The following is a 25,769-nucleotide window of genomic DNA, read 5'->3' as shown; positions in this document are numbered from 1 at the left end:
AAGCTGTGACTAAGTGAGAGAGTGGCATGGACATATATACACTACCAAACGTAAGGTAGATAGCTAGTGGGAAGCAGCCGCATGGCACAGGGAGACCAGCTCGCTGCTTTGTGACCACCTAGAGGGGTGGGATAGGGAGGGTGGATGCGAGACGCAAGAGGGAGGGGCTGTGGGAACATATGTATACGTATAGCTGATTCACTTTGTTATACAGCAGGAACTAACACAGCATTGTAAAGCAATTATACTCCAAAAAAGATGTTAAAAAAATCACATACACATGTGTGCAGATGCATATGGACACGTGCACACATGTACACACACAACACACACATGTACACATAGATACACACGTACGTAACACATGCACACACATGCACTCATGCACACACATACATGTACACACTCTGTCCCCATCTCCCTCCAGATTCAGAGAGTTGCTGGCACAGCCCTGCGGCCCCTGGGTCTGCACCTCTGCTCTGCTCCCCGTCTGGGTGGGTCCCGTGTGGCTTCCTTCTGCTGCTCCTGGTAGCCCGTCAGGCCCTGCTGTCTATACATATAAACCCCTTTCTTCCACTTGTTTGAGTGGAGCTGCAGCCTGGGAGAGGCAGCCCCATGGGTTTTCCGGGGTGATTCAAGCGATACGGGCTGATTCTGATCAACACAATAACTAACTAAATATAACTGCAAATATCATTACCCAACCCGAGCTCAGCAAAGGCTGAGGTCACCTCCTCTTATTTCACGATGGGCCCAGCCCCTCCTGCGAGTGTTTAGACACACAAGTGGGCCCCAAGTGAAAATACAGCGTCCACGTTACAGGCATTTTGCCGGCTAAGAGAAGAAGAGTTTGAGAGGCCATGGGATTAAAATAACCATGAGATAGGCTCCCAGGCTTTACCCAGACAATTTCAAATGAAGGTAAGAAGGCTTGATTTGATTTTGTGGAAACCAAACCTCAGTCCCTCAGTGACGGTAGAACACTGTTTTTCCAGGTTCACGCTCCTTACGTCCAGACAAAGGGCCGAGGGGAGAAAGCTTATGAAGGTCCAGGGCCTCGGGGTGTGACGACGGGGGTGGCCAGCCTGGGCGCTCCCAGCCCTGTGGGTCCTGGACGCTCAGGGCGCCGCCTTTCGCCGACACACCAGAATTGGTAAGGGCGCGGGTGCTAGGCCAGGCCTGTGAGGGGCAAGGCCTCACTCTCAGGGCGACGGCTTGCACGTCCCAGGAGACGGCAGGCAAGCTGTGGTGGCCAATCCAAGGCCGGGAAGGCTCCCCCTTCCTCACCGGGGAGTCAGCCGGTGGGGGGCTTCCCGCTTCCCGTGGGGACTGAGAGCCTGGAAAGGTGAGCCTCCCTGCTTGGGCTCACTAGAGGGGCAGGGAGATCACGGTTACAGGCCTCCCGCGAAGCCCCAGGAGTGTTTGCAACTTACACCGTTTGTGTCCCTGAGAACATCTCCCGCCTGGCTGGCCGCCTCGCCGGGCACAGGCAGGCGGGGCCCTGAGTCTCCCCGGCCTCCGGTCTGCATTATTCATTCCCGGCTCATCGCAGGGTATTCGGTTACCGCGGGGCCCCTAAGCCCGAGACCAGACTCTCACGCGCTCCCACAATGGACAGGGGTCCTGCCTGCGCAGGGGCCCAGGGGCCCTGGATCTGGACCCCGCCTGGCCTGTGGCTGACAGGGGAGCTTCCTGGATGGTTCCTAGGGGTCTTTTAATCCCTCTCTTTTTAGGGCTGGTCCTGGTTTCAGAGCCTGCTGACCCCTATCTGCTCACACAGGTTGGGGAGAAGGGTCCTCCACCTGGGTCTCCTCGAGGGGGCCGGGCCGGGAGGACCCCGTGGAGAGGGGTGCGTCCAGCTGGGGCCCCCGCCTGGGTCGGAGCAGGTGCTGAGAGGGGTGTGGGCCATGCTCGTTCAGTCTCCATCCGCAAAGTGTTCCTGGGCGCCTGCCGTGAGTGGGACGTGGTTCTAAGCAGGGAACAAAAGAAGGGCCGTGATGAATTCAGTTTCATAACAGGACTGAGTGAGCGCCAGGGTCACCCTGCCCACCACCCGCGCCTGCACGGGATCGAGGGCTGAGCCTCCCTTCTTGGGCAGCTGGTCATGTACTTTCATATCACCCTGATCGTAATTTAAGAAACTAAGTTCTAGACTCCTCTCCCTCTCCCCTGTTCCAGCTGGAGCCTGTGAGATTCATCCTTGGAGGGGGGAGGCAGGGCAGGGTGGATGGGCGGAAATCCCTGGGGCACTTCCCGTCTCTGCTTTCTCCAAAGCCTAAGCCAGGTAACTGGGAGGCAGTGACCGGAGGGCGAGGGGAGGTGGGCCGGCACCCGGCCAGCCTTGGCTGCCAGCCACCAAAGGCCATCTGAGCTTGGCGGGGGGGCCCCCGGGGGCAGGCCGTAAGGACCGACGGCCAGATGTGCCCACACCCTCACCTGCCACTGTGACAGAGTGGAGCCCCGACGGGAGCAGGGGGCCAGCCAGGCGTGTGTGCACCTGTGCCGTGCGGGGCCTGCGAGGACGTCAGGCTGACGGGGCCTGTGGAAAGATGAGTCCTTCTTCTCGCAGTGTGGGGCCGAGCCAGCCCCTCCCGTCAGCTCCTCCGTGCTGGACGGGTCTCCAGGGGCAGCTGGGGTCACGCTGGACCTCGTGCTGGGAAGAGTCCCTCCCTGCCCGGGCGTGAGGAGGATGCAGGGAGACCCTACAGTGCAGAATCCTCAGATTCACGGTGATTGCTGGCCCTCCCGCCAGCCCTGCTCCTGGGCCCCTGAAAGCCTGCCCCCCGACTTAGCTACCCCCGCAGGCAGCCGGACACAACACCGTGCGCACCCCCCCCACCCCCAGCATCCCCTCGGCCTGAAAGCCTGCTTCCCATTCCTGTTGCTCAGGGACCACCCAGGCACCTCAGACGTTCGTTTCCCTCCAGAGGCCCTGGTTCGAGTGTCCAGGCCCCAGGATTATTAATGGCCCCTAGGGGGTCCCGATGCAAGGCAGGGTCACGAGCAGGTCACCGGGGAGGCCTGGATCTCCGCAGGGGCCGGGTCGCGCCCCCGGGACCCCTGCTCCTTCTCTGGCACGGTGACTGCTCTCACCGGTGCTACTATCACCGTCTGCTTTATAACACAGTGTGCGCTTTATTTCTCCTGCTTCGCACTTTTACAGCCCTTGAAGGGCAGGTCTGTATGACTTGTCTTCACGGCTCTCCTCGTATCTTGCATATAGAGGAAATTCAACAAATGTTGACTGCACGAACGAAAGATTAAATTAAGTGTCCGTAGTGAAGTAAATACGTGCTTTCCCACTTGGAGAATGTGATTACGACTTGACATGGAACTGACCTGGTTCGTATCTTATCTCAGCCACTGACCAGCTACTTCAATTCAGAAAAATTATTTAAATTCTCAGTGCCTCAGTTTCCTCATCTGTGAAATGGGTAGAACATTGTACCGATTAACAAAGGCAGACGTGAGCAGCGGTGATCACAGGGAGAGGCATCTGATAGGTGTTCGACCAGCGTCAGCCCCGATCTCCACCTGCCCCGCCCATCTGAAGGGTGAATCCAGGTCAACTCAGGACCTCTGGGTGAGACCCTCTGAGGGGATGTGGCTGTTTCTGGGGGGAGTGGGGACTTGAGTTCAGGTGAGGGAAGTGGAGGCAGGGGACTAAGGATACTTCAAACATATTACACTGAGCAGGAAGGAACTTGGCACTAGGGTTCATAACTGTTTTAATCAATTATCTTCTTAACGTCAGTAATAATTGGTCCAGACCCGCTGCTTGTCCTCAGACCAATAGAAGACAGATTTCCTCATCGTCTCATAATTGCCTCTGCAAGAGCTAAATTACATTACGTTTTAAAAATACCCTGATCCCCGACTACGGCTCCCTGCAGAGTTGGGCTGGATGCAGGCGTCCTCAGGCCTCCGTGGGGGGATCAGGTGTCAGTCGCTGTCAGCCTCAGAGCCAGTGCCTCCTACACTGTGGTTGTGCTGCTTGGTCTCCTGCCGGGGGTGCCTGGGGCTGAGTTCTAAAAATGTCCGTGCCAGGTCCACACGCACGCTTTGGAGGAGGCCCGGGTCTGCTCTAGTCACGTCGAGTAGCCTCCTGGGCCTCAGTTTCCTCACCTGGGCAGGGGGAGCTCGTGGGGGGGGGCACACTAACACCTGCCATGCTTTTCTCACGATCCCCTGCTCACGGAGCCCTGAAAGGATTCCCAAAAACCTGCCCAGCTCCAGTTGGCATCTAAAATCTCCTGCGGTCAACGTGTTAGTTGGAAAAAGGTATCATTTCTGGCAACACATGCACATTTTTTAAGGATATTTTCAGCGCACCTTTGGAACGACACACAGGTCCAGCCCACCCAGCTGCCCTCGGGGTGCGGCCGCGAGCTCGGCCACGCACGGCCACGGCCGGGTGACCCTGCTGAGCGGCCAGGCTGGCAGGGCCGAGTGTGGACAGAGCACTTGGACCCCGTGTGGCTCCTTCCCAACACACACGGGGCTCCTGTCGGCAGAGTCGGGTCTGGTTTTCAAAGCAGGCAACCGAATCAGACTTGCTTGCTGTCAGAAAATGTTATGGGTTACCCTTCACTTCCAGCAAATGGGCGAATAGACGGCTCCACGGCAACCGCTCACTGCGCGATTGTCTTCTACACCCTCCTGGGCGATGCGCGACGGGCGCGTCTCCTGTGAGCTCGCAGAGGTGTTTCCTACTGCTGCTGCTCTCTGGTCGTGGTTTCCGTCATCGCTTCTGTTTGGGCCCCGGAGGGTCATCCGCACTGGGGACTCTGCACCCCTGGGGGCCTCGTGGGGGAGGGGAGTGATGTTCCCTCCACCCTGAGTTCTCGGCTCAGACCCCCACACAGAAGGCAGAGTAACAAGAGAAAAGCAGCTTAGCACACAGCTTGGGGAGCGACTCCCGGGAAAACGGCGGATTCAGACACACAGGGCAGGGGAGCAGGTGCGGCTTCCAAGGGCATCGGGTACGGGAGGGAAGGCAAGGGGTGAGGCCCGCAGATGCCGCTGGGCCGCCTCTCGACCGGTGAGAGTCGGTCTCGGTAAAGGAGAATTTATTTCCTGTTTTTAGGCAGAAGGGGGAACTTTTCCTGCTCCTTCAGAGCCTTCAGCTCCAAATAATTTTTATGTCAAAGACGCACATACTTCGGGGCGACATGTTCTGGTTTCCTTCAGCCTTTCGTGTTGAAGGTGGGCTGGGGAAGGAGATGCAGCAGCCCCGAGGCCTGTTCCCAGCGGGATCTGCTTATCCCCCCCCCCCCCGCCCCCCAGACGGAGGCTCTGCTTTAGAGCCCTTAAGCCTCACACGTGCCACTGTGTATTGTGTTTAAAACAACACAACTTATTCTCGTGCAATTCTGGGGCCAGAAGTCCAAACTCGGGCTCGCTGGGCTGCAGTCAAGGTGTTTAGGGGGCACCGCTGTGTGTCTGCACGGTCTGGGGTTGGTGTGACCACGTCTCACCGCCCGCTCTACACCACAGTCACGTCTCCCTGGATCCTAACCGCCTTGCCGGCCTCCTGGCTCCCATCGTGCTGCACTACAGCCCCTCTCAGTGACCCTTCTGACGTGGGCTCCCCTGGGGCCCTGGCGTCGCCGGTGAGACCTCCTGCCGCCCACTGCATGCCAGGCCTGCCCCTGCTCTGCCCAGGGGCTCCTTCCCAGGCAGCCGAGCGGCCCCACCTCACGCCCTCTGGGCGGGCGGGACGTCTCCTCTGGTGACCAGTGACCTGAGCCCTCCTCTCCGAGTCGCACTTTCCCTCCTGCCGCAGCAGGTGTGGCCGTCTCAGCACCCCCCCACCCCTGACCTCCTGCATTTTCCTCGGTGATTATATTTATTGGCCACTGTCTCTTCTCCGAAGGGTGCCCGCTGCACCAGGACCTCTGTCCATCGGCCCTTCCTGAGTGCGGGGCACAGTGTCTAGCATGTGGGGTGGGTGCCCAATGCAGCCCGCGGTGGGGCCGCTGTGAGCGAATGGTACTGCTTTCCACGCCTGGTATACTCACCTCGACACCACGAACCGCGGTTTTGCCCCACGCTGTGTTTGAGTTTTTCCTGCTGGTGCGGGAAGCCTAACCACGTAGTGAACCACTGGATACGTAAATCTATCCCTCGTCCTGGTGTTCGTTGCCGTTACACACAGAGCTGTGCAGCATATTTTGTGTGCAAACCTCACACGTCAGGGTTTTTCTGCCTCAGTGGAACCCCTTCAGAATGACTGGGGCTCCTAACAATTACTTCACTGTCAGACATTCTGATTGGACCCGTCTGGGTTGGCTCAGGACTGCAGTAATTTTTATTTATTTATTTATTTATTTATTTTTCTTTGCGGTACGCGGGCCTCTCACTGCCGCGGCCTCTCCCGTTGTGGAGCACAGGCTCCGGACGTGCAGGCTCAGCGGCCATGGCTCACGGGCCCAGCCGCTCCGCGGCACGTGGGATCTTCCCAGACCGGGGCACGAACCCGTATCCCCTGAATCGGCAGGCGGACTCTCAACCACTGCGCCACCAGGGAAGGCCGACAGCAGTAATTTTTGAAAAGAAGGTCTTTAGCTGATTCTCAGGGCAGCTGGGCCTGGAACCACAGGTCTTGGGCTTGTCCTTAAGCAGGGAATTGCTGGCTTGTAGGGACCCATCTTCGACTTTCCCAAACACTGCTGTCAAAGTGGTCACAGCGGGCGTAACCCCACCAGCAGCGCACGCGGGTTCCTTCCCCCAGATCCTCAATACTATTACCGTCCCAGCCTTAAAGGTTTGCCTGTGCCAAGTCCGGGGCGGGGCGGGGCGGGGGTGGTGGTGGTGGTGGTGGGTGGGAACTGGCTCTCAGTCCCCGGCCGCATCGCCTTCCCTTCCCTGGTGCTTTGCGCTCCGGGAAAACCGGGAGGGGGCAGGGGGGCGGGGCGAGGGGCGGGGCGCAGGTAGGAGGCGAGCGGACAGACGCTGACCGGAGGGGCGGTGCTCGGGCATCTGGTCCTCGCGGCCGCCGCGCCCCACGGTCGCTGTCGCAGCGGGAGAACAAGCAGCCCCTCCCCCCCGGAGCAGCCCCCGGGATGCAGCCGCTCCCGCCGCCGGTGCCCGGGCCCCTGGCCCTGCTGGACACGACAGGTGAGCGCACAGGTGAGCCAGGCTCCGGTCTTCCGGCGCCCGAGCTCCGCCGGGGCCCCTGGACGCGGGCACAGGCCCTCGCCCTCCGCTTTTTCCTGAGTGTCCAGACTTTGCGCCTGTCTCTCCCCGTCTCGTTCTCCGCTGTCCTTTACTACGAACAATAGACGACGATCCGCATAAACCTTACAACGCACTCCTTTGCCATCTCTTCCACCCCATTTCAGGCTCCAAAAATTTCTAAGAAAAGGTCATTTAGTGGGGCCAGGTGGCTTCTTCCTGCTTGAAAGTGACCAAGGCCCTTAGGGCATTCTTGGCGCGGCTGTCCGCCTCATCCGCGCCCTCCCCAGGCTTCTCCCCCATAAATTCACGGAATCTCGAATTCGCGGATTTCCCACCAAGCCCGATGCAGCCAAAGAAGGTAGTTCCACGGCGAGCGGGGCTCTGACGGACGGGCGGAGGGGTGGTGATGCCTCGGGGTCAGGCTGCCGCTTCACAGGGGGTCCAGTGGAGAACGCAGGGGTTTACCTCCCAGCCCTGTGTGCAGTGGCTTTGCAAAGTCTCTTTAAAAAAACCAGATTAGTGATGTTGCTTGATTTTTAAATGATAATCAAGGCATCTGGCTTCTTCCTGAAAGAAACAATTCTATACCCACCACTCTCTAAAGCCAAATGCTCTGTGACAGACTGAGCTGCACGTGTTCCATCCTCCTGGAAAACAGTTACTTATTATAATGACAACTAGTTGTTATGACTAGTTATTAACTACTTACAATTATTACCATCATTATATTAGAATGACTTGATTTCAAAAATAGCATTTTTGACTTAGAATTTTCTTCTGAGGAGGAACTTTAAATTTAAAAAATACTGAGAGTTGGTTTTTTATTTAAAAATACTAAACAGGAGTGTAACTGGGATGGGATTATGGGTATTTTCTACCTTACGTGTCTGCACTCATGCCCTTGGGGGATGTGTTCTGTGTAAAAGAAAAATAAAAGGGGAATTGTTGGCTCAGGGCACGTCCTTGTGCCTTTGTCTGTTTCCCTGGACGGTTGCTTAGCCCCCAGGGCTGCTGTCGAGATGAAATGATTAAATGAGCTCATTCTTCTTTCTGGGAGGCCCGGCCCTCCTGACAAGGAGGGGGTGACGAGGTGACTGCCCCCACCCGGGTCTTTGTGACGCCCCCTTCTCAGCTCCACTAAATGGAGAAGGTGTGGAGGGGGGCAGCCCCTAGGTCTGCTCCATCCTTGCACCTGGTCGTGGAGCCACAGAGGCTGGGAGGAGGCTGGGAGAGGAGGCTGGGAGGAGGCTGGGGGGAGGCTGGGAGGGGAGGCTGCGGGGAGGCTGGGAGGGGAGGCTGGGGGGGGGGGGAGGGGGGGCTGGGAGGGGAGGCTGGGGGGAGGCTGGGAGGGGAGGTGGCAAGTGCAGGGAGCTGGTGGGGCTCCTGGGGAGCGACATTCTGCACAGGCTGGAGTCAGGAGAACAGTGAGCAGGCAGGTGAGATGCAGATTTGGCCTCAGGCCCACAGCCCCAGACGCCCTCCCTCCGCTCCCAGGTGGAGAGCACCGGGTAGGAGTAAGTGCTGATTCACCTTAACGTTAGCACCACCCATGACCACATGTCCATTATGCGCATAGACACGCATCTGGAATTTCACGGATGTTCTCTCACTGCATCCTTATCACAGTGAAGAGGCAGGCAAGCAGGGGGTTGTCATACCCCCCCCACCCCACCCCCGCGCTTTGCAGATCAGGAAACCGAAGTTCCCTCATTCATTCAGCATGAGGAGATACAGGCTGGGGGACCCGGCATCAAGCAAGATCCGCACGGCCCCTGCTCTCAGGGTCCTCCCTCTGCAGGGCTCGGAAAGGGCGGGGGTCCGTGCGCGTTCACTCAGCAGGTCTGGCAGCCCCACGACAGCTCGGGCAGCGTTCGTGTAAGTTGCCACCAGTGCTATAAGCCTAATAGTAGAGATTTTAACTAGGAGTCAGGGCATCGCCTTAAGGATGCTTCAGTTGTAACAACACGCACAGTAGGACTCCTGCTAATGGGACAGGAAGGTCGAGGGAACAATTCAGGGAATTCTGTTTTTTTCCTTCAGCGTGGACCCCCTTTTCTCCGAAACTTGACCTAAAAATGCATATGTCTTACGGCAATTAGAAGGATACCCTACCTCCTTTTCTCGAGGTTATTTCTCATTGTCTTATTTTTTATGCAAAACCCTCTATTTATAAAGACTATTGAAGGTTGGGACTCCTCTCTTTGTCACCCCTGTTGTACCTGGAATCAAAATATTCCAGTCTGTGTCATTGGGATGAGGTCGCTCAGAAGCATCCCTTTCCCACCTGCCTGTCTCTCCAGACCTCACAGTAAACTCGGAACCCGCAGTACGAATCGTGACAAGGAGGACAGCCTGCATCTTGTGATCTTTGTCATGGAGAAGTTTCAGAGGGAAAGTCATACAGGGAAAGCCTGGTGAAGTCATACTGAAAATGGCTCCTAGGAAGCTTTACACGGTCCCAAAAGAGATGTTTGACGTGACCTGTCAGAATGTCACTAACGGACTTGACAAGGTCGCAGCAAAGCTGTTTGTCTGGTGGGGCCCCTCAGGTCCCCGCTCATCACGCGACCGCCCTAAAGGGACAAGTCAAAGCGGAGCCAAGAACCTTCGGAACCAGAATATCCCCGCAGGGGGTCTTCCAGACGGGCCCACAGGAGCTAAGAGACAAGGCCCAGGGGCCGGAACTGTGGTTTGAAGCAGTTGCTGGGGCCTCAGTTAGTTATTCTGAGCAGAAATAAACGCGTAACGCATTAAATTAGGGAAAACAGCAAGAAGTCCTCTGAGGAGGAGGGCATTTGATAATTTTCTCAAATACTTAGTCCCAGAAAATTTAGTTTCAAGAGGCTTCTTGCTCTTAAAAGACATTTTACAGCGGAGATGGGGACGGAACCTCGGGAAGAACAGTTGAGGAGATCTGATAAGGAGGCGGTGCTGCCTTGGGTCCATCCGCAGGGGCTCGGGGGCTGGCGGGGCGGGCGGCGCACGGGAAGGGTGACCCCTAGGGGCGGGTGGGCGGGCGGAGGTTGCAATGCCACCCCCCACGACTGCTGGATGGCCCTGGCATGAGTGTCTCATCAACTTCCATGGTAGCAGCTTCACTAACTTCCAAAACATAGAAGAAGGTGGTTTTCAACTTTTGTGTCCATTTTTTCCCAATGTACCCGCCTTTCTAAAGTTAATCACCCAGAGCAGAATGTCGCCCGAGGGGAGCCTTCTTTTTTCCTCTCACGCACTCATTTTCGAAGTGGCTTTGCCATTTCTGTCCCGTTTCCCTACAGACACCCCAGATCGGCTGTAACCACTGATCTTTCTGACTCTGGGGCAAACCAACTTGTACTTGTATCCTCGGTTTCAGGCTCTAAATACATGCAAGGGAAAAATAAGTGATTGCTGTCTGCATGCACACGACTTTGCAAGTAAGATGCCGTGAATAATAGTGAACAAGAGAAAAGCCCACCAAGGGGACCCCAGGGCCGCTGGGTCCCAAAGGTGTAAATCGTCTCCTAGCACTTGTGGCTGTGCTTCTGTAGACACTCCTATAGATGGTTCACCCTCAACAGTTCTTATATATTTGCAGTAAAAAGTACGAGAAAACAGCAATGAAAGAGCAGGTGAAGGGAGGTGAGGGCCTCGCAGGAAATGAAGTGACCTTCCTGAGAGCTTCGCCCTCACCAGACCAGTGGGTAGAAGCGGCGTTCCCGGGCTGGCCAAGTGATTCTGAGTGAGCACGTTGACTCAGAGTTGTGTGTAATCTATTTCTGAGTGCGTGACAATCCCTTTCTTGGGTGGCGTGACCTTGACCTGCCGTTAAACTTTGCTGACGAGACTGCGGACGGGCGTGTAAATCTTCAAAGGCACAGTCTGGGCCGGGGGCCCGGGGTCATCTGAGACAGTGGTTGAGGTCAAATGAACAGCCGCTTCCCCGCCAAACACACACACGTCAATTTAAAAAGCTTCGGTGTGGGAAGAAGCACCACGATTTTCTCTCGTCCTGTTTTGTTTTGGAGTCACAGGGATGAAGACGGTTAACCTTCCAACAAACGAAACACACCAGCATGGCTGTGTTCAGTGCGGGGTCTCGTCCCGCCCTCTGCCCGGCCTGTGTCTCTGCCTCCGTTGTGCGGTTGCTGACGGCTACGTAGGAACGGGCGTATCTGCGATCGAACTGCTGTAATAATGATTACAATTACGGTTATTGTAAGTGAGGCTTCCCTGCCTTCCCTGAGACACACGAGAGGAAGAACGGTTCACACAAAATCCAGGAGTCAAGGCCTGAGGGAGGAAGGCACCAGTGATGGAAGGTTTCCTTTCTTGGGTTCTGTGACAGTTAAAATTAGCTTTGGCTACAGATACCAGGACATCCACAATAGTGGTTTATGGTCTAGAGATTTAATTCTGTTACCTAATCAAAAGTTTGGAGGTGGACAACCCAGGGCTGTCTTTGTGCTCTGCCTCTCTTTGTGTGTGACTTCTACTGTCAAGGTTCCCTCATGGTGCAAAATGGCTGCAGGGGCTCCACCTTTATGTTCACATTCCAGGCAGCGGGAAGGATGAAGGGGAGAAAGGCAAAGGGACTGGCTCCTTTAAGAGATTTCCTGTAGGTTCCACCCAACATTCCTTGTTGAGATGGAGATTATTTGCTGAGAACATAATCACCCAGCTGGAGCAGAGGCTGGAAAATGCCATCTTTCAGCTGGCGTGTTTCCACATCCAATAATTGGGGCCTGTTGACAAGGGGAGAGGGTAACGGACGTGCAGGTGGGCAGCGGCGGGCTCTGCACAATTTTATAATTTCTTTCCACCCCTTCCCATTTGATCACTCGCGTGTTTGGCGCTGAGCCAGGTACAGGAGTGGAAGAACACAGGATGCCTGCCCTCCGGGGAACGGCTCGGTGTGGACACGGGGGCACAAGTGCACCCATGGAGCAGCGTGGACGTGCTGGCCATCGCAGAGAGACGCGTGCCCCCTCTCTGTGTGGGACCTGCTCGGCCTGGTCCAGGGCAGGGTGCAGAGGTCCTCTGCGCAGTCTTGGAGTAGGGCAGGGTCCAGGGTCACGGACTTGGCAAGGCCCAGGGGTGCTTGTTAATGCAGGTAACGTGCTCAGTAAGACCAGGCGCGGAGCAGATGCTCCTTAAGCGGCCAGCGTGACTGCTGCCGTGTGGGGTGAAGCCAGGACGGAGGCCGTCGGGGGACTTGGAACACGGGGAGGGCTCAGCCACCCCCTGACGTTTACTGAGAAGCTGCTGTGCGCAGGCACTGTCTCAGGTGGCAGGGACGCAGCGGGGAACGAGGCAGGACCCCCGCCCACTCTCACGGGGCTCATCATCCAGACGTGTGGGTGGTGACAGTGCCTGGAAACCCCTGGGTGCGGTGGGGGCCACAGGGGAGGGTGGCCGTGCAGGGGTACCGGCGGGGTCTGGGTGCCCTGTAGGAGACGACGGTGAGTCCTCAGGGTGGGCGGAGGGGTGGCGAGGGGTCCCGCTCTAAGCACGGGGATGGGTGGGGAAGAATCAGGCGGTGGTGGTCCCTGGGGAGCACGTCCCAGGCTCCTGCCAGCGAGCAGCGGGGCTGCAGCAGAGAGCCAGGCTGACCCGGGATGCGCTCGAGGTCCTGGGCCCCCTTCCCCAAGCCCAGCCCCTTACCAGCTGGCTCCTTGTTTGTCCTCCCCCAGAAGGGTTTGCGAGGAGAAAGAAGACTTCCCTGTGGTTTGTGGGGTCTCTGCTGGTGGTGTCCACCTCCATCCTGACCGTCGGCCTCGCTGCCACCACCAGGACGGAGAACGTGACCATGGGCGGCTACTACCCTGGGATCATTGTGAGTGGCGCGGTCCCTGGGGTCTGCCGGTCGGGGGGCCTGGGGGCCGTGGGGACACAGATGTCCGTATGCTGCTGACACGCTCCACCCCAGCCCCCCGAGGTGGAGGTTTAGGGCAATTATCCTGCATGCTCAGGTGGCCCCGTGGGGCACAGGGTCCTGAGAGGTGGGGGAGGAGAAGGAGAGGGGTCGGAGGCAAGAGGTGCGACAGGCCCTGGCCCAGAGTCTCCCCAGAGAACCAGCCCTGTGACGCCTGGACTTTAGCCCCGTGAGACCAAGCTAAGCAAACCACCCCTCGGAAACCGGACTCAGCTTTAAAAGATGCCACGAAACCTGGATAGAAGGTGCGTTCGTGGGACCGCATGGGATCAGCAGGAAAACGAGCTGACGTGGTCCTCACCTCTGCTTCTGGGCAATAACCCCACGAGGTAAACCCACAGCCCAGCCAGACCTGGCAACAGCGGCCCCCAAATCCAGAATCCTCCAGACTTCCGAACTCTGGAATTGTGTCCATTTGTTGGCAGTAAAATTTGCTCCAAGCGTCTGCATCACACTCAGGGAGCGTCTGTGAAATTGCTTTTTATCAGATACGATGCCCTGCAAATGCACCAGAGCCCTGAGGGGCTGTGTCACAAAGTGCTAAACCAAGATTTTAACAAATGAAGCTTATTTAATCTCATTACTCTCACTAGAGGTATTATGCAGGTTAGTCATGATGTTGATAACATTTTAACAAGGATGAAAATATTTTACAAGTATTCATTTTCTCTTTTTATTTTTCTTTATTTTTAGATTTTATCTGTGCTTTATAAATCTACATTATCTTCCTGTGTATACTTTCTGAGTAAACCTACATAAATAGTGTCTGTGCAGGTAGTATTCTCAGTGAGCTTCCATGAGACTCTGCTTCCCAGCCCGTGTCCTGGACCGGAGGGGAGCCAGGGATGTGGAGGCTGGCGGCTGTGAGGACGCATCCCCCAGGTGACCGGCAGAGAAGGTCAATCTTGAGTAGGATTTTGCAGTGTTCTCTACGCTTCACTGGTTCAGGATTTCACCTGGAGGTCACCTTCAGAACATCCTGGGTGTGTTCAGAGCCTCGCTCTGTAGAGAACCTGACTCCTGGGCGAGAACCAGAGTGAAATTGGCTTCAGCTCAACGGTTCTGAAAGCAAACAGTGGACATAACAGATGAGGTTTGCTCAAAGAAAATGTGGATAAAAGTCACTGCTGTGGACGCATGGCATCCGACCTTGAGACTTATAGCAAGGGCGGGTCTCAGGAAGAAACTGGGTGAGAAGGTGTAAACACCTCAACATTTTGGAAAGAGGAATTTTTTCAAATCCAAAAAAATGCAACTTAGTGAGACTTAATAGATATATTTTAATACATTTATGTTGGAGTGAGATTGTGATATTTTGAAGAAAATGCTCATCTTTCCTCACTCCTTGAGAATTCTTAAATTATTGGTGAAAACTACATCTGTGCATTCACGTCCATCTCCATAGATATAATACTTGCAGGTAAAGACATCCTTGGACATAAATAGGTCTCATTTTTAGTGCATTAAATCTGGCACCATGGTTAGAGATGCCACAGCTGTGTGAGTCAGTCACGCGGCTGTCCCCAGGCTGCTGCCTCTGCCTCGCACGGTCACTCAGAATCCGACGGGCCGGGCAGAGCTGAGGGTCACCCACTGGGTGGGCTCCAGTGCGGGGTCTCGGGGCGGCCCTGTGCCTCTGAGAGGGGCTTGTCACCGGCTGCTTTGAGCGGTGCCTCCCCTGGCGTTGCTGGAGCTCTGTTCTTCAGGCTGAGGGAAAGCTTAGGAATTCTTCCCAGGCGGGTGTTGGGGGATGAGGCCGCCAGCACCCCTGGGCACACTCGGGTGATGTGAGATGAGCACAGTCGTGGTGCTTCTCCAATGTCGCAGCGTCACCTGCACCCAGGCCGAGGAACAAGTGGACTGGTTCCCAGGAGCCCCTGGGTGCCCCTCCTGCCTGGGCTGGAGCCCCCATCCCACCTCTTCCTGCCCCAAGGCTACATGTCTGCCTGCTCACCTGAGTCAAAAGCTCATTTCTAAGGGCTGTCAGCCGTGTGCGTGTCGGAAACACCCTTGGTTCCAGCTTCCTATGATACTCCCTGAGGGGTCAGCCGTCCTCCCACGACGGCCCAGGAGAAGCTCTCAGATGGGCCTCTCCCTGACCACCAGGCGTGGAGGACGGGTCACCACGAGGAAGTTCTCCTGTCTGGGTGGGGGGCACGAGACACTCATTTCCCGGAATCGAGAGTTAAACTGACGTAGGAGTTAAAACATTTGAACACGGAAGATGAGACAGGTCTGTTTCAGCAGCTTCTATCCCGATCACTGGCTTCGATGGATCCCGAGAAGCCCACCCCAACGGGCATGAATCTACCTGCCGCTTAATGCTTCGGGCTCTGTGAGGGGGGGATGGCTGGACTTGCTTTTTGATAGGATGTCCTGAGGTGGGTGGTCACTGTTCCCTGTGGGCATTAGGCTGCCAGGCGTGTAACCCGAGCACTTTCTCCCTTGTTTTTCTTTGGTGTCAGCTGGGCTTCGGATCTTTCTTAGGAATTATTGGCATCAACCTGGTGGAGAATAGAAAGCAAATGGTAAGAATGTACATTGTTTCTTTCAAATGTGGTTCGTGGGGCTGTATGCCGGCGGGGGGTGGGGAGTGCTGCCCCTATAGCTGTGGGTGTTCCTGGGAAAGCCCCTGCCCCAATCCAGCACCCCCAGGGTCAGTGGCTAGCTTCCCAGGCTGTGGACTGTACACCCCAGGACTCAGGGTTGAGTGGGTGCCATTCACATCTTAAGCTAAGTGAGCATCACCCCTGGGATTGTAGGGTACATTCTACAACCTCATGCGGTGTCTTAGCAGCTAAGGTTGGGCCACGGGAAGAAAAGTTTAGGGGATGGGGTGGGTTGGGAATGTTGGTATTTAGTTTAAATCATGGTGTATAAGGTTCAGGCAAAAACACGCGTGTATGAACGTCTGCCCTTGAGTCAGGGAGCCTGGCATCTCCTCCTACATCTGGGGTGAGACGACGGCTCTCCCAGACTGAGGAGAGAGAAGGGGTCAGTGGAAAACCAGGAGAACCGTGGTTCAGAGGTCTTTGCAGAGGGCACGTCTACAACTGTTTGTCTGTGGGACGTATGAGTGCCAACTGTGATCAGTCAGGTTACAAACCTGACTTTTACTGATCATTTCAATTTGGAATCTGTCGTGTTGATGCAGTGCTTTGGGGAAGAGAGCTATGAGAATAGTTAATTCTTAGTGAATTCAAAATAGTTAATTTTGCCAAATCATTGTGCCAGCCAGTGTTGATTTTTGAGAGGGTTCAGGGAGGATGCGGTTGGACCATATGCTCTTTCTGTCTCATCTCCAAATCATCGTAACAGACTGTGCCGGCGTGTCCGCCTCTACCTGCACCGGCCATCATCCTGAGGTATCACCAGGATCACAGTGGCTGCCCTGGGCTTTCACGGGTGTGTGAAGGTGTGGAGAAGGTGGAGACTTGCACACAGCTGGCGGGAATGTGAAGTGATGCAGCCACTTTGAAAAGCAGCGTGGCAGCTCCTCAAAATGTTTCGCGTAGACTTACCGTAGAGGAAAGCGTGTGCTGTCGTCTGCTTCTAGTCTGGCCCTTCTGTTGGGTGTGAAGTGGGGTCTCCTCGTGGATTTGTGTTTCCTCGATGACTAAAGATGTTGAGCCTCTTTACATGTGCTGATTGGCTTTTTGTATATCTGTTTCCGGTTGTCGTTGAGAAATGTCTATTCAAGTCCTTTGCCCATTTTTAAATCGGGTTACTTGCCTTTTTATTGTTGAGTTGTCAGAGTCCTTTATATATTCTAGACACAAGTCCCTTATCTGATATATGATTTGCCAGGATTTTAGCCCATCCCGTGGATTGTCTTTTCACCTTCTTGGTGGTGTCCTTTGAGGCACAAAAGTTTTCAATTTTAATGAAGCCCGATTTATCTAGTTTTTCTTTTGTTGCTCGTGATTTTGGTGCCATTTCTAAGAATCTCATGCCAACTCCAAGGTCATGAAGATTACCCTTATGTTTTCTAAGAGTTTTATCACTTACATTGAAGTCTTTGGTCCATTTTGAGTTGATTTTGTATGTGGTGTGAGATAGGGGTCCACATTCAAGCTCTTGCATATGGCTACCCAGTGGTCCTGGCACCATTCGGTGAAGAGACTGTCCTTTTTTCCGTTGGATGGTCTTGAGACCCTAATTGATAATCACTTGGCCATAGATGTGTGTGTTTAGTTTTAGACTCTCAAGTCTGTTCTGTGATCTGTGAGCTTCTGATAGAAATTGTATTGAATCTGTAGATCAGTTGAGGGAGTGTCGCCCCATGAACTTGGGGATGTTTTCCATCTCTTTAGATCTTCTTTCAACAATGTTTTGTCATTTTAAGAGTTGAAGTTTTGCACTTCTTTTGTTAAATTTATTCCTAAGTATTTTATCCTTTTGGAGGCTACCGTGAATGGAATTGTTTTCTTAACTTCATTTTTGGATTGTTCATTGCAAATGTATAAAAATACAATTGAGGGGCTTCCCTGGTGGCGCAGTGGTTGAGAGTCCGCCTGCCCATGCAGGGGACGCGGGTTCATGCCCCGGTCCGGGAAGATCCCACATGCCGCGGAGCGGCTGGGCCCGTGAGCCATGGCCGCTGAGCCTGCGCGTCCGGAGCCTGTGCTCCGCAACTGGAGAGGCCACAACAGTGAGAGGCCCACGTACCGCAAAGAAAAAACCCAAAATATAATTGATTTTTGCATGTTGCTCTTATATCCTGCAACCCTGTTGGTCTCACTCATTAGTTCTAAGTTTTTTAGTGGATTCCTGAGGATTGTCCGTCTATGAGGTCATGTCACCTACAAATAGAGATAGTGTAACTTCTTCCTTTCCAAAATAGTTGCTGGAGTTCTATTTCTTTGGCTTTGGCAAAAGAAATGTGGGCCTTGGAGTGGGAGGATAAAAATCCAGAACTGACCCTAGCCCCCAGACAGGGTCCAGCCTCCCAGGAAGCCACCCTGAACCCCAGGCAAGACGGGGCCACCAGGTTCCATAGACCAGAGCTTTCTGCCTGAGGTTGCGTGTGTTGCCCGTAGAATCTCATTTCGGCCCTTTCAGGAAAGCATTCCTCCAGAATTACCTTGTACAATAAACACGTGTTTCACTATCTAACATTTAAGTTAATATTCGTGAGAGCCGAAACCTGTGTCAACCATTAGTATGTCTGTCATCCTGACTGTCGTGAGCCTCAGTTTCTTCACATTCAGGATTGTTGAGCATCTGAGTCAACGCACGCGAGAACATGCTGCCGCGCTGGTCCGTAACGGGTGTTCGGAGACTAGTAGCCGTTGTTACTTATTGTATTGAAGCACGGAGGTCAGTCAAAACATTCAAGTTGCAGCAAAGGAAACAATAGGAAGCTGAGAAAACGTCAGCTGGAGACAGTGCTTGTTTCAGATGCATCTAGGTTTGTAAGAACGCTCTCTTTTCCCTTGCTTTCTCTTCATTTTAAGTTTTTGCAATAGAAAAATTTAAATATATGCAGAAGTGGACAGAATAGTATAATAAACCCTCTGTATCCATCTCCCAACTTCATCCAATGTCGACTCATGACCGATCTTGAGTGGTATTTTGAAGCAAGTCCCAGACATGGTATCATTTTGTCTGTAAACATTTTACTCTGCTCAAGCTAAGGGGTGGAATCTAATCATTACAAATGGCTCGTCCACGATCTCTATCCATTATGGCATTAGTCTCCAGTGATGTCCAAAGAATGCCCTCAGCGGAGTCAGCTTTTGATATTTTCCCATTGACGAATGAGTTCTTGCTTTCTCCTTGCCCAGACATCAGAGTCCCTGATTTCACCAACAGCTCTGCAGTCTAGCTTGGTCCCCACGGCCGGGGATGGAGAAGTTAAGGGCTTAAAGCAGCTTGTTAACTGCCGCCTCTGCCCACCCCCAGCCTTATGTACGTGCATGCGCACACACACAGACACACGCACGCACGCACACAAGAGACACACACGGACACACAGAGACACACACAGACACACATATACACACACACGCGCGCGCACGCACACAAGAGACACACACATGGACACACAGACACACACAGAGATACACACACAGACGCATACACTGGAATCTTCCCGGAACATAGTTTAAAACCCCCTGAACTAGAAGGACCGATGGGACGTCACTTAGCGGTAGAAGCGCGTTTCCTACAGAGGATTAGGGTACCGGCCTCCGTCTGCTGGGCTTCTGCTCCTTCGAGTGTTGTGCTAGGGGGTCCTGGCTGTGCCCTCCGGCACCCCCTGCTCCAGGTCTTGACATCACAGGAGTCTCCTCGGCCCTTCACCTTCCCGTGTAGAAGCCAAGCTGGCCTCTGCTCCGCCAGGACTGAGCTGGGCGGGGCTGAGACAGCAAGGCCTCGAGGGCTGGGCAGGCAGACATTGGGGTGCTGGGGGATCTTAGGGCCATCGGGGAGGAAGCCTGCGAGGTCCACGGTGACCCATGTGGAGGCTGTGCAGGGGGGGCTGGGCTTTCCCCGTGAGGGCCCACTAGTGATGGGGTTCCTGGCAGGCAGGGGCGGGAGGGTGGTGACCAGGTTCACACGCTGTCCCACCTCCAACCCCGTGCTCCACCAAAGGGCCTGCACACCCATCCAGTTCTTTCTTCAACGAATGCTTCCTGGAACAGCTGCCCGGTGCTGAGCTGGGGGCTGGGGCTGGGGGGTGGGGGAGACCCTGAACTCATGGGGCTTCGACCTGTACATGCAGCTGGGGGCCCCTTGGGGCAGACAGGGGAGAGGCAGTGAAGGCAGAGAAGAGCTGGAAGGTCTATCCCCAGGCCGGGACAGGAAGGTGGATGCTCTTGGCAGATAAGGCTGAGAACCACCAAACAAGGCGTGTCAATTCTGTTAATAGTTTCAAAGAACCAACTTGCAGTTACCTCGATTCCCTTTGCTGCTTTTCTGCTCTGTTTCTTTTATCTCTGCTTAAGCGTTTCCTAGTGCCTTGCTTCTGCTGGTCCTGGGTTAAGTTTGCTCTTCTCTTCTAGTTCTCTAAGGTGTTACCGCCTTCTCCTCAGTGTGTGTGTTCACAGCTCTCACTTTCCCTCGGTCCTGGTTTAGCCGCGTCGCCTCTTGCCCGGACCCTGTGGTCGGGGCTAATTGCTCCCCTCCACTTTCTACCTTCATCTGGCTCCAGGCAGCCTCCTTCTTATCACATCCTTATCTGTTTGGTGTTTGTTTTTGAAAATCACTTTCCCCTGCTGGAATGTAGTAAACTCTGTGGGCCCAGCGGAGATTTGAAGATGACCTTCCCCCACTGAGTAACAGCTGCTCTTCTCCCAGAAGAGACCCTGACAGGACAAGGAGACACAGTCCCAACCCTAATCTAGTGCCTTCCTTAGTTGCTAGAGTCACAGACAGACCCTGTCTGCAACATCTGTCGGGCCCGGCAGCCCTCGTGTTAGAGAGGGGCCTTCGGGGCGTGAGCGGGTCCTTGTGCTAACGTTGTTAAACCACTAGGCTGCTCGAGGGGCAGCGAGGCCTGGAAAGGACGTGGCGGCTGTGACCGAAACCAGGACACGCAGGCCTCGGCCAAGGGGCAGCTGCTCGTCCTGGCCGGTTTCCTATTTCCAGCCCGAAGCGCTGGAGGAGAGAACTTCCAATGTCTTTCCCAGCGCCATCAACTGGACCCTGGTGGTTCCCGGGCAGTAGCACGCGTGCGGTCACCCCAGAGCCAAGTTTACCACGTGTGAGGTGGTGCTAGCTCTGGCTTTTACTTCTTCCAGGGCAGTGGGAGGAAGGGCAGCCGAGCAGAGTCAGCTGAAGGTTGATGAGGACGTTCAAGTCGTGGGGACGTGTGCAAACAGAGTCAGAACACGTTTACACACCCAGCTATGGGCAGCTCTGTGTGCTAGGAGACACTTTGCAAGTTGTGTGCTGTCTGTGGAGACCTGGATGAAATCCGGTGGAGGTGTGATGTGAGCGTCTCTCGGCCGAGACTGTGACCGAGCCACAGTTGGGGCGGACCCGGCCAGTGGCCAGCGTGGAGCAGGGCGTCCTCTGAGGCGTTGAGTCGGTGCGTGGAAGACTCACCAGGGCAGCGGGTCCGACGATGGCTTTGCTCACCCGCTGGTGGTGAGAGAAGCAACAGGGCCTCAGGGGCCACTTCTGGGAGCGTCTCAGGCGACTGCAGTTCTTAGTGGACTTCCTGAACCAGCACCCGTGCTGGAGCACACAGGGCTGGGCAGACACCCACTTCTGACGAGGTCCCGGTGACCAGGCTAGCCGCAGACCCACTGGTCCTAGGAGACCCGTCGCTGGGGACAGCTCCACTCCTTAGGGACACTGGCAATGACCCTGAGGGAGGTGGGGAGGGGGAACGGTGCCATCCCAGGGGTGTCAGGCCGCAGGCTCCGTGGCTGTCTGCAGGAGCAGGTATCCCGGACCGAGTGCACGGCTGGACCTGGTGCCAGCCCAGCGTCTGGGACAAAGCAGGTGTTGGGGAACACTTGCTGGGGGAGCAGTTTGTCCCTCCCATTGCTTTTGTGCCAGAAAGTCGTCCTCCCTTCCTGAGGTCACAACTACTTGGGGGTCTGGGAGGGGCCGGGGCTGCGTCTGAACTTGACTGTAGCTGTCGCCTCTCCGTAAGGCTGGGGTGGGAGTTCCAGGTCAGAACCGGTACTTTCCCTCCCTACGCGGCTGGGGTGTCAGGATGAGATGGGTGCCCCATGCTGAAGGACGTGGAGCTCCAAAGCGATGTTGTTCAGGTTGCGTCTCTGTGTTGGGCCCCTCTGGCCGGAAGCTCTGCCCAGCTTCCTTCCCGTCGGGCTACGGCATCCAGGGCCCTCACGGTCAGTCACAGGAGCTGCCCTGCTCTCCGGCCGATGCTAAGACGAGACGGGGCGGCCTCGCGCTCCAGCATCTACGAAGCATGAACCGTGGGCTGAGCGTCTCTGTGCGAAGGGCGCGAGCCCGGGGCGGCTGGAAGGTCCGGGGAGGAAGCGGGAGGACGTGGCAGGCAGAGCAGACGCAGGCCTTTCATTCGCTGGAGACGCGGGCCTGCCTGGCTCCCAGGACAGCGGAAAAGTGCCTTCTGAGTCTTTTATGTGTTTTCCTGTAGTTTGTCACAAGGCAGTTACAAGCCTGGGAAGGCTCGGTTCGGTGTGGTTTCTGCAGTGATTTTTCCCACCACTCTTTAGCCAGCCGCGTTGCATTTGTGTGCAGTAACTTCACGGAAAGGGACCACGCGGTCTTCCTCCCCCAAAATGAGGGAGGGTCTGCCCCTGGCCTCCCTGCTTGGCATCGAGGCCCTGCTGGGGTGGGACCCCCCCTCGTGTCTCAGGGCAGCTCCTGCCTCGTAGACCTAGAGCACCTGGGCGGAACGTGGGTCTGACCGGGGCTCCGCAGAGCCCCAAGGCGAGGTCGCTGCCATTGTTCAGATACAGGCAGGGTTCTCTGCATGGCTCCCCGCAGGGGGTCCCCAAGGTCCCTTTTGATCAATTCTCCGTTACTGTCAGAAGTGTCACATGGGGGGAAGGGCCCACGGCAGCAGCCGGGCTTGTCACACCTGCATCCACACAGCACCTTCAGGGCGTGGATCCGGCGCATGGAGAGGTCAGCCGCACGGCTCCTTCTCCGGATGGGGACACAGGACCAAAGGGGTCAGCAGGGCAGAGACCCCCACAAGGCTGGGCGACAGCTCTGACGTGAGGTGTCAGGGGACAGGTTTCACTTGGAAGCAACATGTGGGGCTGGGCCTCAGGCCTGTGGGCTGCGAGGAGGGAGCCCGGCCACCCTCCCCCTTGGGACAGCCTTGTGTGGCCCTCCCGCCCATTCCGTCCCTTGAGTAGCCACTAGGAGCCTCACGTCAAAACGGAAATCAAAGTTGCAGTCTGTCAAACCAGCCCACGTTTCATGCCAATCCCTGTGCTTTGTTGAAGAAACAAATCCCTCAGGCTGACGAGGGTGGGAGGGTGAGGCCGTGCAGGTCAGTAACCCCAGAGCCTGACTCGGCCACGGAGAAAGAGGCAACCAAGGAATGCGGGTGGTGGGAGGCAGCTTCTGGCCGTGTTCTCCAGGCTGGAGGCAGACGACCTGCACGCGTGCGTCGTGCTCTAGCTTGCAGCTTGTTGCTCACAAGGTCTGGGCTGGAAATCCCGGTTACCTTACACACCTTCTAGGATGGAGTGAATGCACTGACGCGCGGCTCGTGGCTGCCACGGGGGTCCTGCCGTGGTTGGCAGGGGGGACACTCGGTGTCGCCAGTGGCAGGACGTACAGGAATTTTGGTACCACTTTTGCTGTCTGTTTTGGTAAACCTGAAATTGTTCCCCGAGAGAGAGAAAAAGATTTAAAGAAATCGCCAACAGATGTAAGAACAGGTTCACAGCCTTGATAATAACAGAGAAATGCACATGGAGTGGCAGCGAGGCTTTTTCTGCCGTCAGATGGCAGAACCGAGAAACGAGCAGCGAGCCCTGTGTCCTTTGGGACATCAGGGGGTGGGTGTCTGGCCGTGGGCCGTGGGAGCGAAACACATGCCCCCTCAGATTCTGACGTGCAGAGACCCCCTACCTTGTCCTGCTGGCAAGTGTAGCTCCATTTGTGTTCCAGGAGATGGTCCTGCAGAAACACGCATGTGTGAGCCCAGACTTTTATGTAGAATGTAATTAGGGTCTTTGTAGCAGAGTCTGTAAAAGCAAGAGATTGCAAACTGTTTAAATACCCTGGGAGGCCCACCATTACCCACAAGGCCGTGTGGGGGGACCACAGCTCCCCATCCAAGAGCTCCTGCCTCTGACCCTGTGAAATAAACAAGGCAACCAGGACGGGTCTTGCTTAGTGGGATCCGGCCTGGGGCGCCGCCCCGGCCGTCGTGGAGGGTTTCTGGAGAGGCCGTGGTGGGAAGTGAGGACCCTGCAGAGCAACTTCGGGGGTCGGGGCAGGGGGCCTCGAGTGGGTGGGCGCTCGGGGAAGATTTCTGATGAGACTGAGCCTCTCCTGTCTCTGCTTCCAGCTGGTGGCAGCCATCGTGTTCGTCAGCTTCGGCGTGGTGGCCGCCTTCTGCTGTGCCATCGTGGACGGCGTGTTCGCTGCACGGCACATCGTGAGTTCTTCCCAGTCTCCCTCATTCTGTTCTCAGTTGCTCTGTGGGTTTAAGAAATATTCAGAAGTTCAACTTCCTCTTGCAGGACGCAGCTCGGTGACCTTCACAGTCTGACGAATACAGATTGTGCTGGCCAATCGCAGTCTTTTCTCCTGTCCCTCCCCTCGTTTCCTCCAAAACTGACCCAACATGCACCCCCTACCTCAGCCATCACATCATTAGAACCAAAGTCCTCAACTTCCCACTAACACTTCTCAGGCCCCTCTTTAATCAGTAAGATGAAAGATGTCCCAGAGCCAGTGCCCCACGACTTCCCAGGCTTTTTGCTCAAATACGTGTGTTGGGACCTCCTCACTGGACGCTGTGCCCATGAGGTCCCTCTGCCTCTGTCATCCTAACGGTGGGGAAGCGGGGGGAGGACACGCCACGTCAGACACTCATGCTTTGGAACCGTGGGGCGGTGGCCAGGACCTGCTCAGAAGGAAGGGCCGGGCGCTGCTGCTCTGTCCACCAACCCTGACCTGGCGCCCCGTCCGGGCCGGGAAGGACCCACTGGCATTTCTCTGCGGCCCCAACGGGTCCTGTCAGGTGGGAATGCGACACGAGCTCAGGGCTTTACGTGCGCTCGTTCACGTCAATTAACATTGAACTCTGAGTGGTTTTATGCTTATGAAGTTTCTTAGGTTATAAAAAGTGCCGGCCCTGGTGGTAACGTTAGGCTAAGCTTTACAGTCGCTCTTCTTGGGACTATTCGGTCAGTTTGAAATTATTTCCAAATAAAAGGCTTACAGAGTGCTGGCCCTGGGAATCCTTACCGATTCCTCTCCAGGAGAGGCGAAGGGCCAAGGAAGGCGCAGTTTCACCCTCCCAGTCAGGTTTTACAACTAAAACCAGTCAGGTTTTACAACTAAAGTACGGTTGATTCCCGCAGCCTCCCTCGAGCCTCAGGTGTGACGAGCACCCCCTGTCCGGGGTGTAGGGTGTGGAGCTCAGTCCCCACGTCCCTGTGCTTTTCTTTCTTTCTTCCTTAGATGGGTTTTCAGCTTTCTCTAGCTGCATGTGGCCAGTGTGCCCAGGATCGGCTGTCCCGCCAAAGCTGGCCTGCCAGTCAGGGACTTGGAAGTGAACAGAGGGGCTGAGTTTCCAGGTTGAAAACACATAGCCTGAAGCTGCAGGGAGATGGCTGTGGTTGAACTATGGAGAATCAATTAAAAATGCCCTTTTCTGGGCTTCCCTGGTGGCGCAGTGGTTGAGAGTCTGCCTGCCGAGGCAGGGGACACGGGTTCGTGCCCCAGTCCGGAAGGATCCCACATGCCGCGGAGCGGCTGGGCCCGTGAGCCATGGCCGCTGAGCCTGCGCGTCTGGAGCCTGTGCTCTGCAACCGGAGAGGCCACATCAGTGAGAGGCCCGCATACTGCAAACAAAATAAATAAATAAAAAAAATAAAGCCCTTTTCTGCAGCTTGTAACTGGCTATCGGCACTTCCGAGATTACAGCTTTAAGATGCCAACAGCTGGGGTAGAAAAATGTGTGGAGGACGACCCCTACGTTGTCCTCACCCCCAGGGCAGGTGAGCTGTCATCCAGCCCACTGTGGACGTGTCGGGTGTGATGG

At 55.5% G+C, this 25,769-nt stretch overlaps 1 protein-coding gene across 5 annotated transcripts in view; it reads left to right on the top strand.

The window, feature by feature from the left end:
* Positions 1–792: 792 nt before the first annotated feature.
* The window catches only part of TMEM255B (transmembrane protein 255B), a 37,896-nt gene continuing 12,919 nt past the window's right edge, over positions 793–25,769 (top strand). For 2 of the 5 annotated variants that reach the window (XM_029210383.1, XM_029210379.1), the window contains exons 1-4: positions 6,984–7,131; positions 12,852–12,994; positions 15,559–15,621; positions 24,066–24,155. In XM_029210383.1, coding sequence (XP_029066216.1) covers positions 7,065–7,131; positions 12,852–12,994; positions 15,559–15,621; positions 24,066–24,155 — 363 coding nt within the window. In that variant the 5' untranslated portion in view covers positions 6,984–7,064. Of the gene's footprint in view, positions 922–6,933; positions 7,132–12,851; positions 12,995–15,558; positions 15,622–24,065; positions 24,156–25,769 lie in introns of those variants that run through there. The other 3 variants (XM_029210384.1, XM_029210380.1, XM_029210381.1) reach the window with 3 other exon arrangements.

The sequence above is a fragment of the Monodon monoceros genome, unplaced genomic scaffold (genome assembly GCF_005190385.1).
Source record: "Monodon monoceros isolate NGI ecotype Baffin Bay Population unplaced genomic scaffold, NGI_Narwhal_1 Super_Scaffold_8, whole genome shotgun sequence".
Taxonomy (NCBI): Eukaryota; Metazoa; Chordata; class Mammalia; order Artiodactyla; family Monodontidae; genus Monodon; species Monodon monoceros.
The sequence above is the reverse complement of the archived record's forward strand: the minus strand, read 5'-3'. Positions and strand labels throughout refer to the sequence as shown.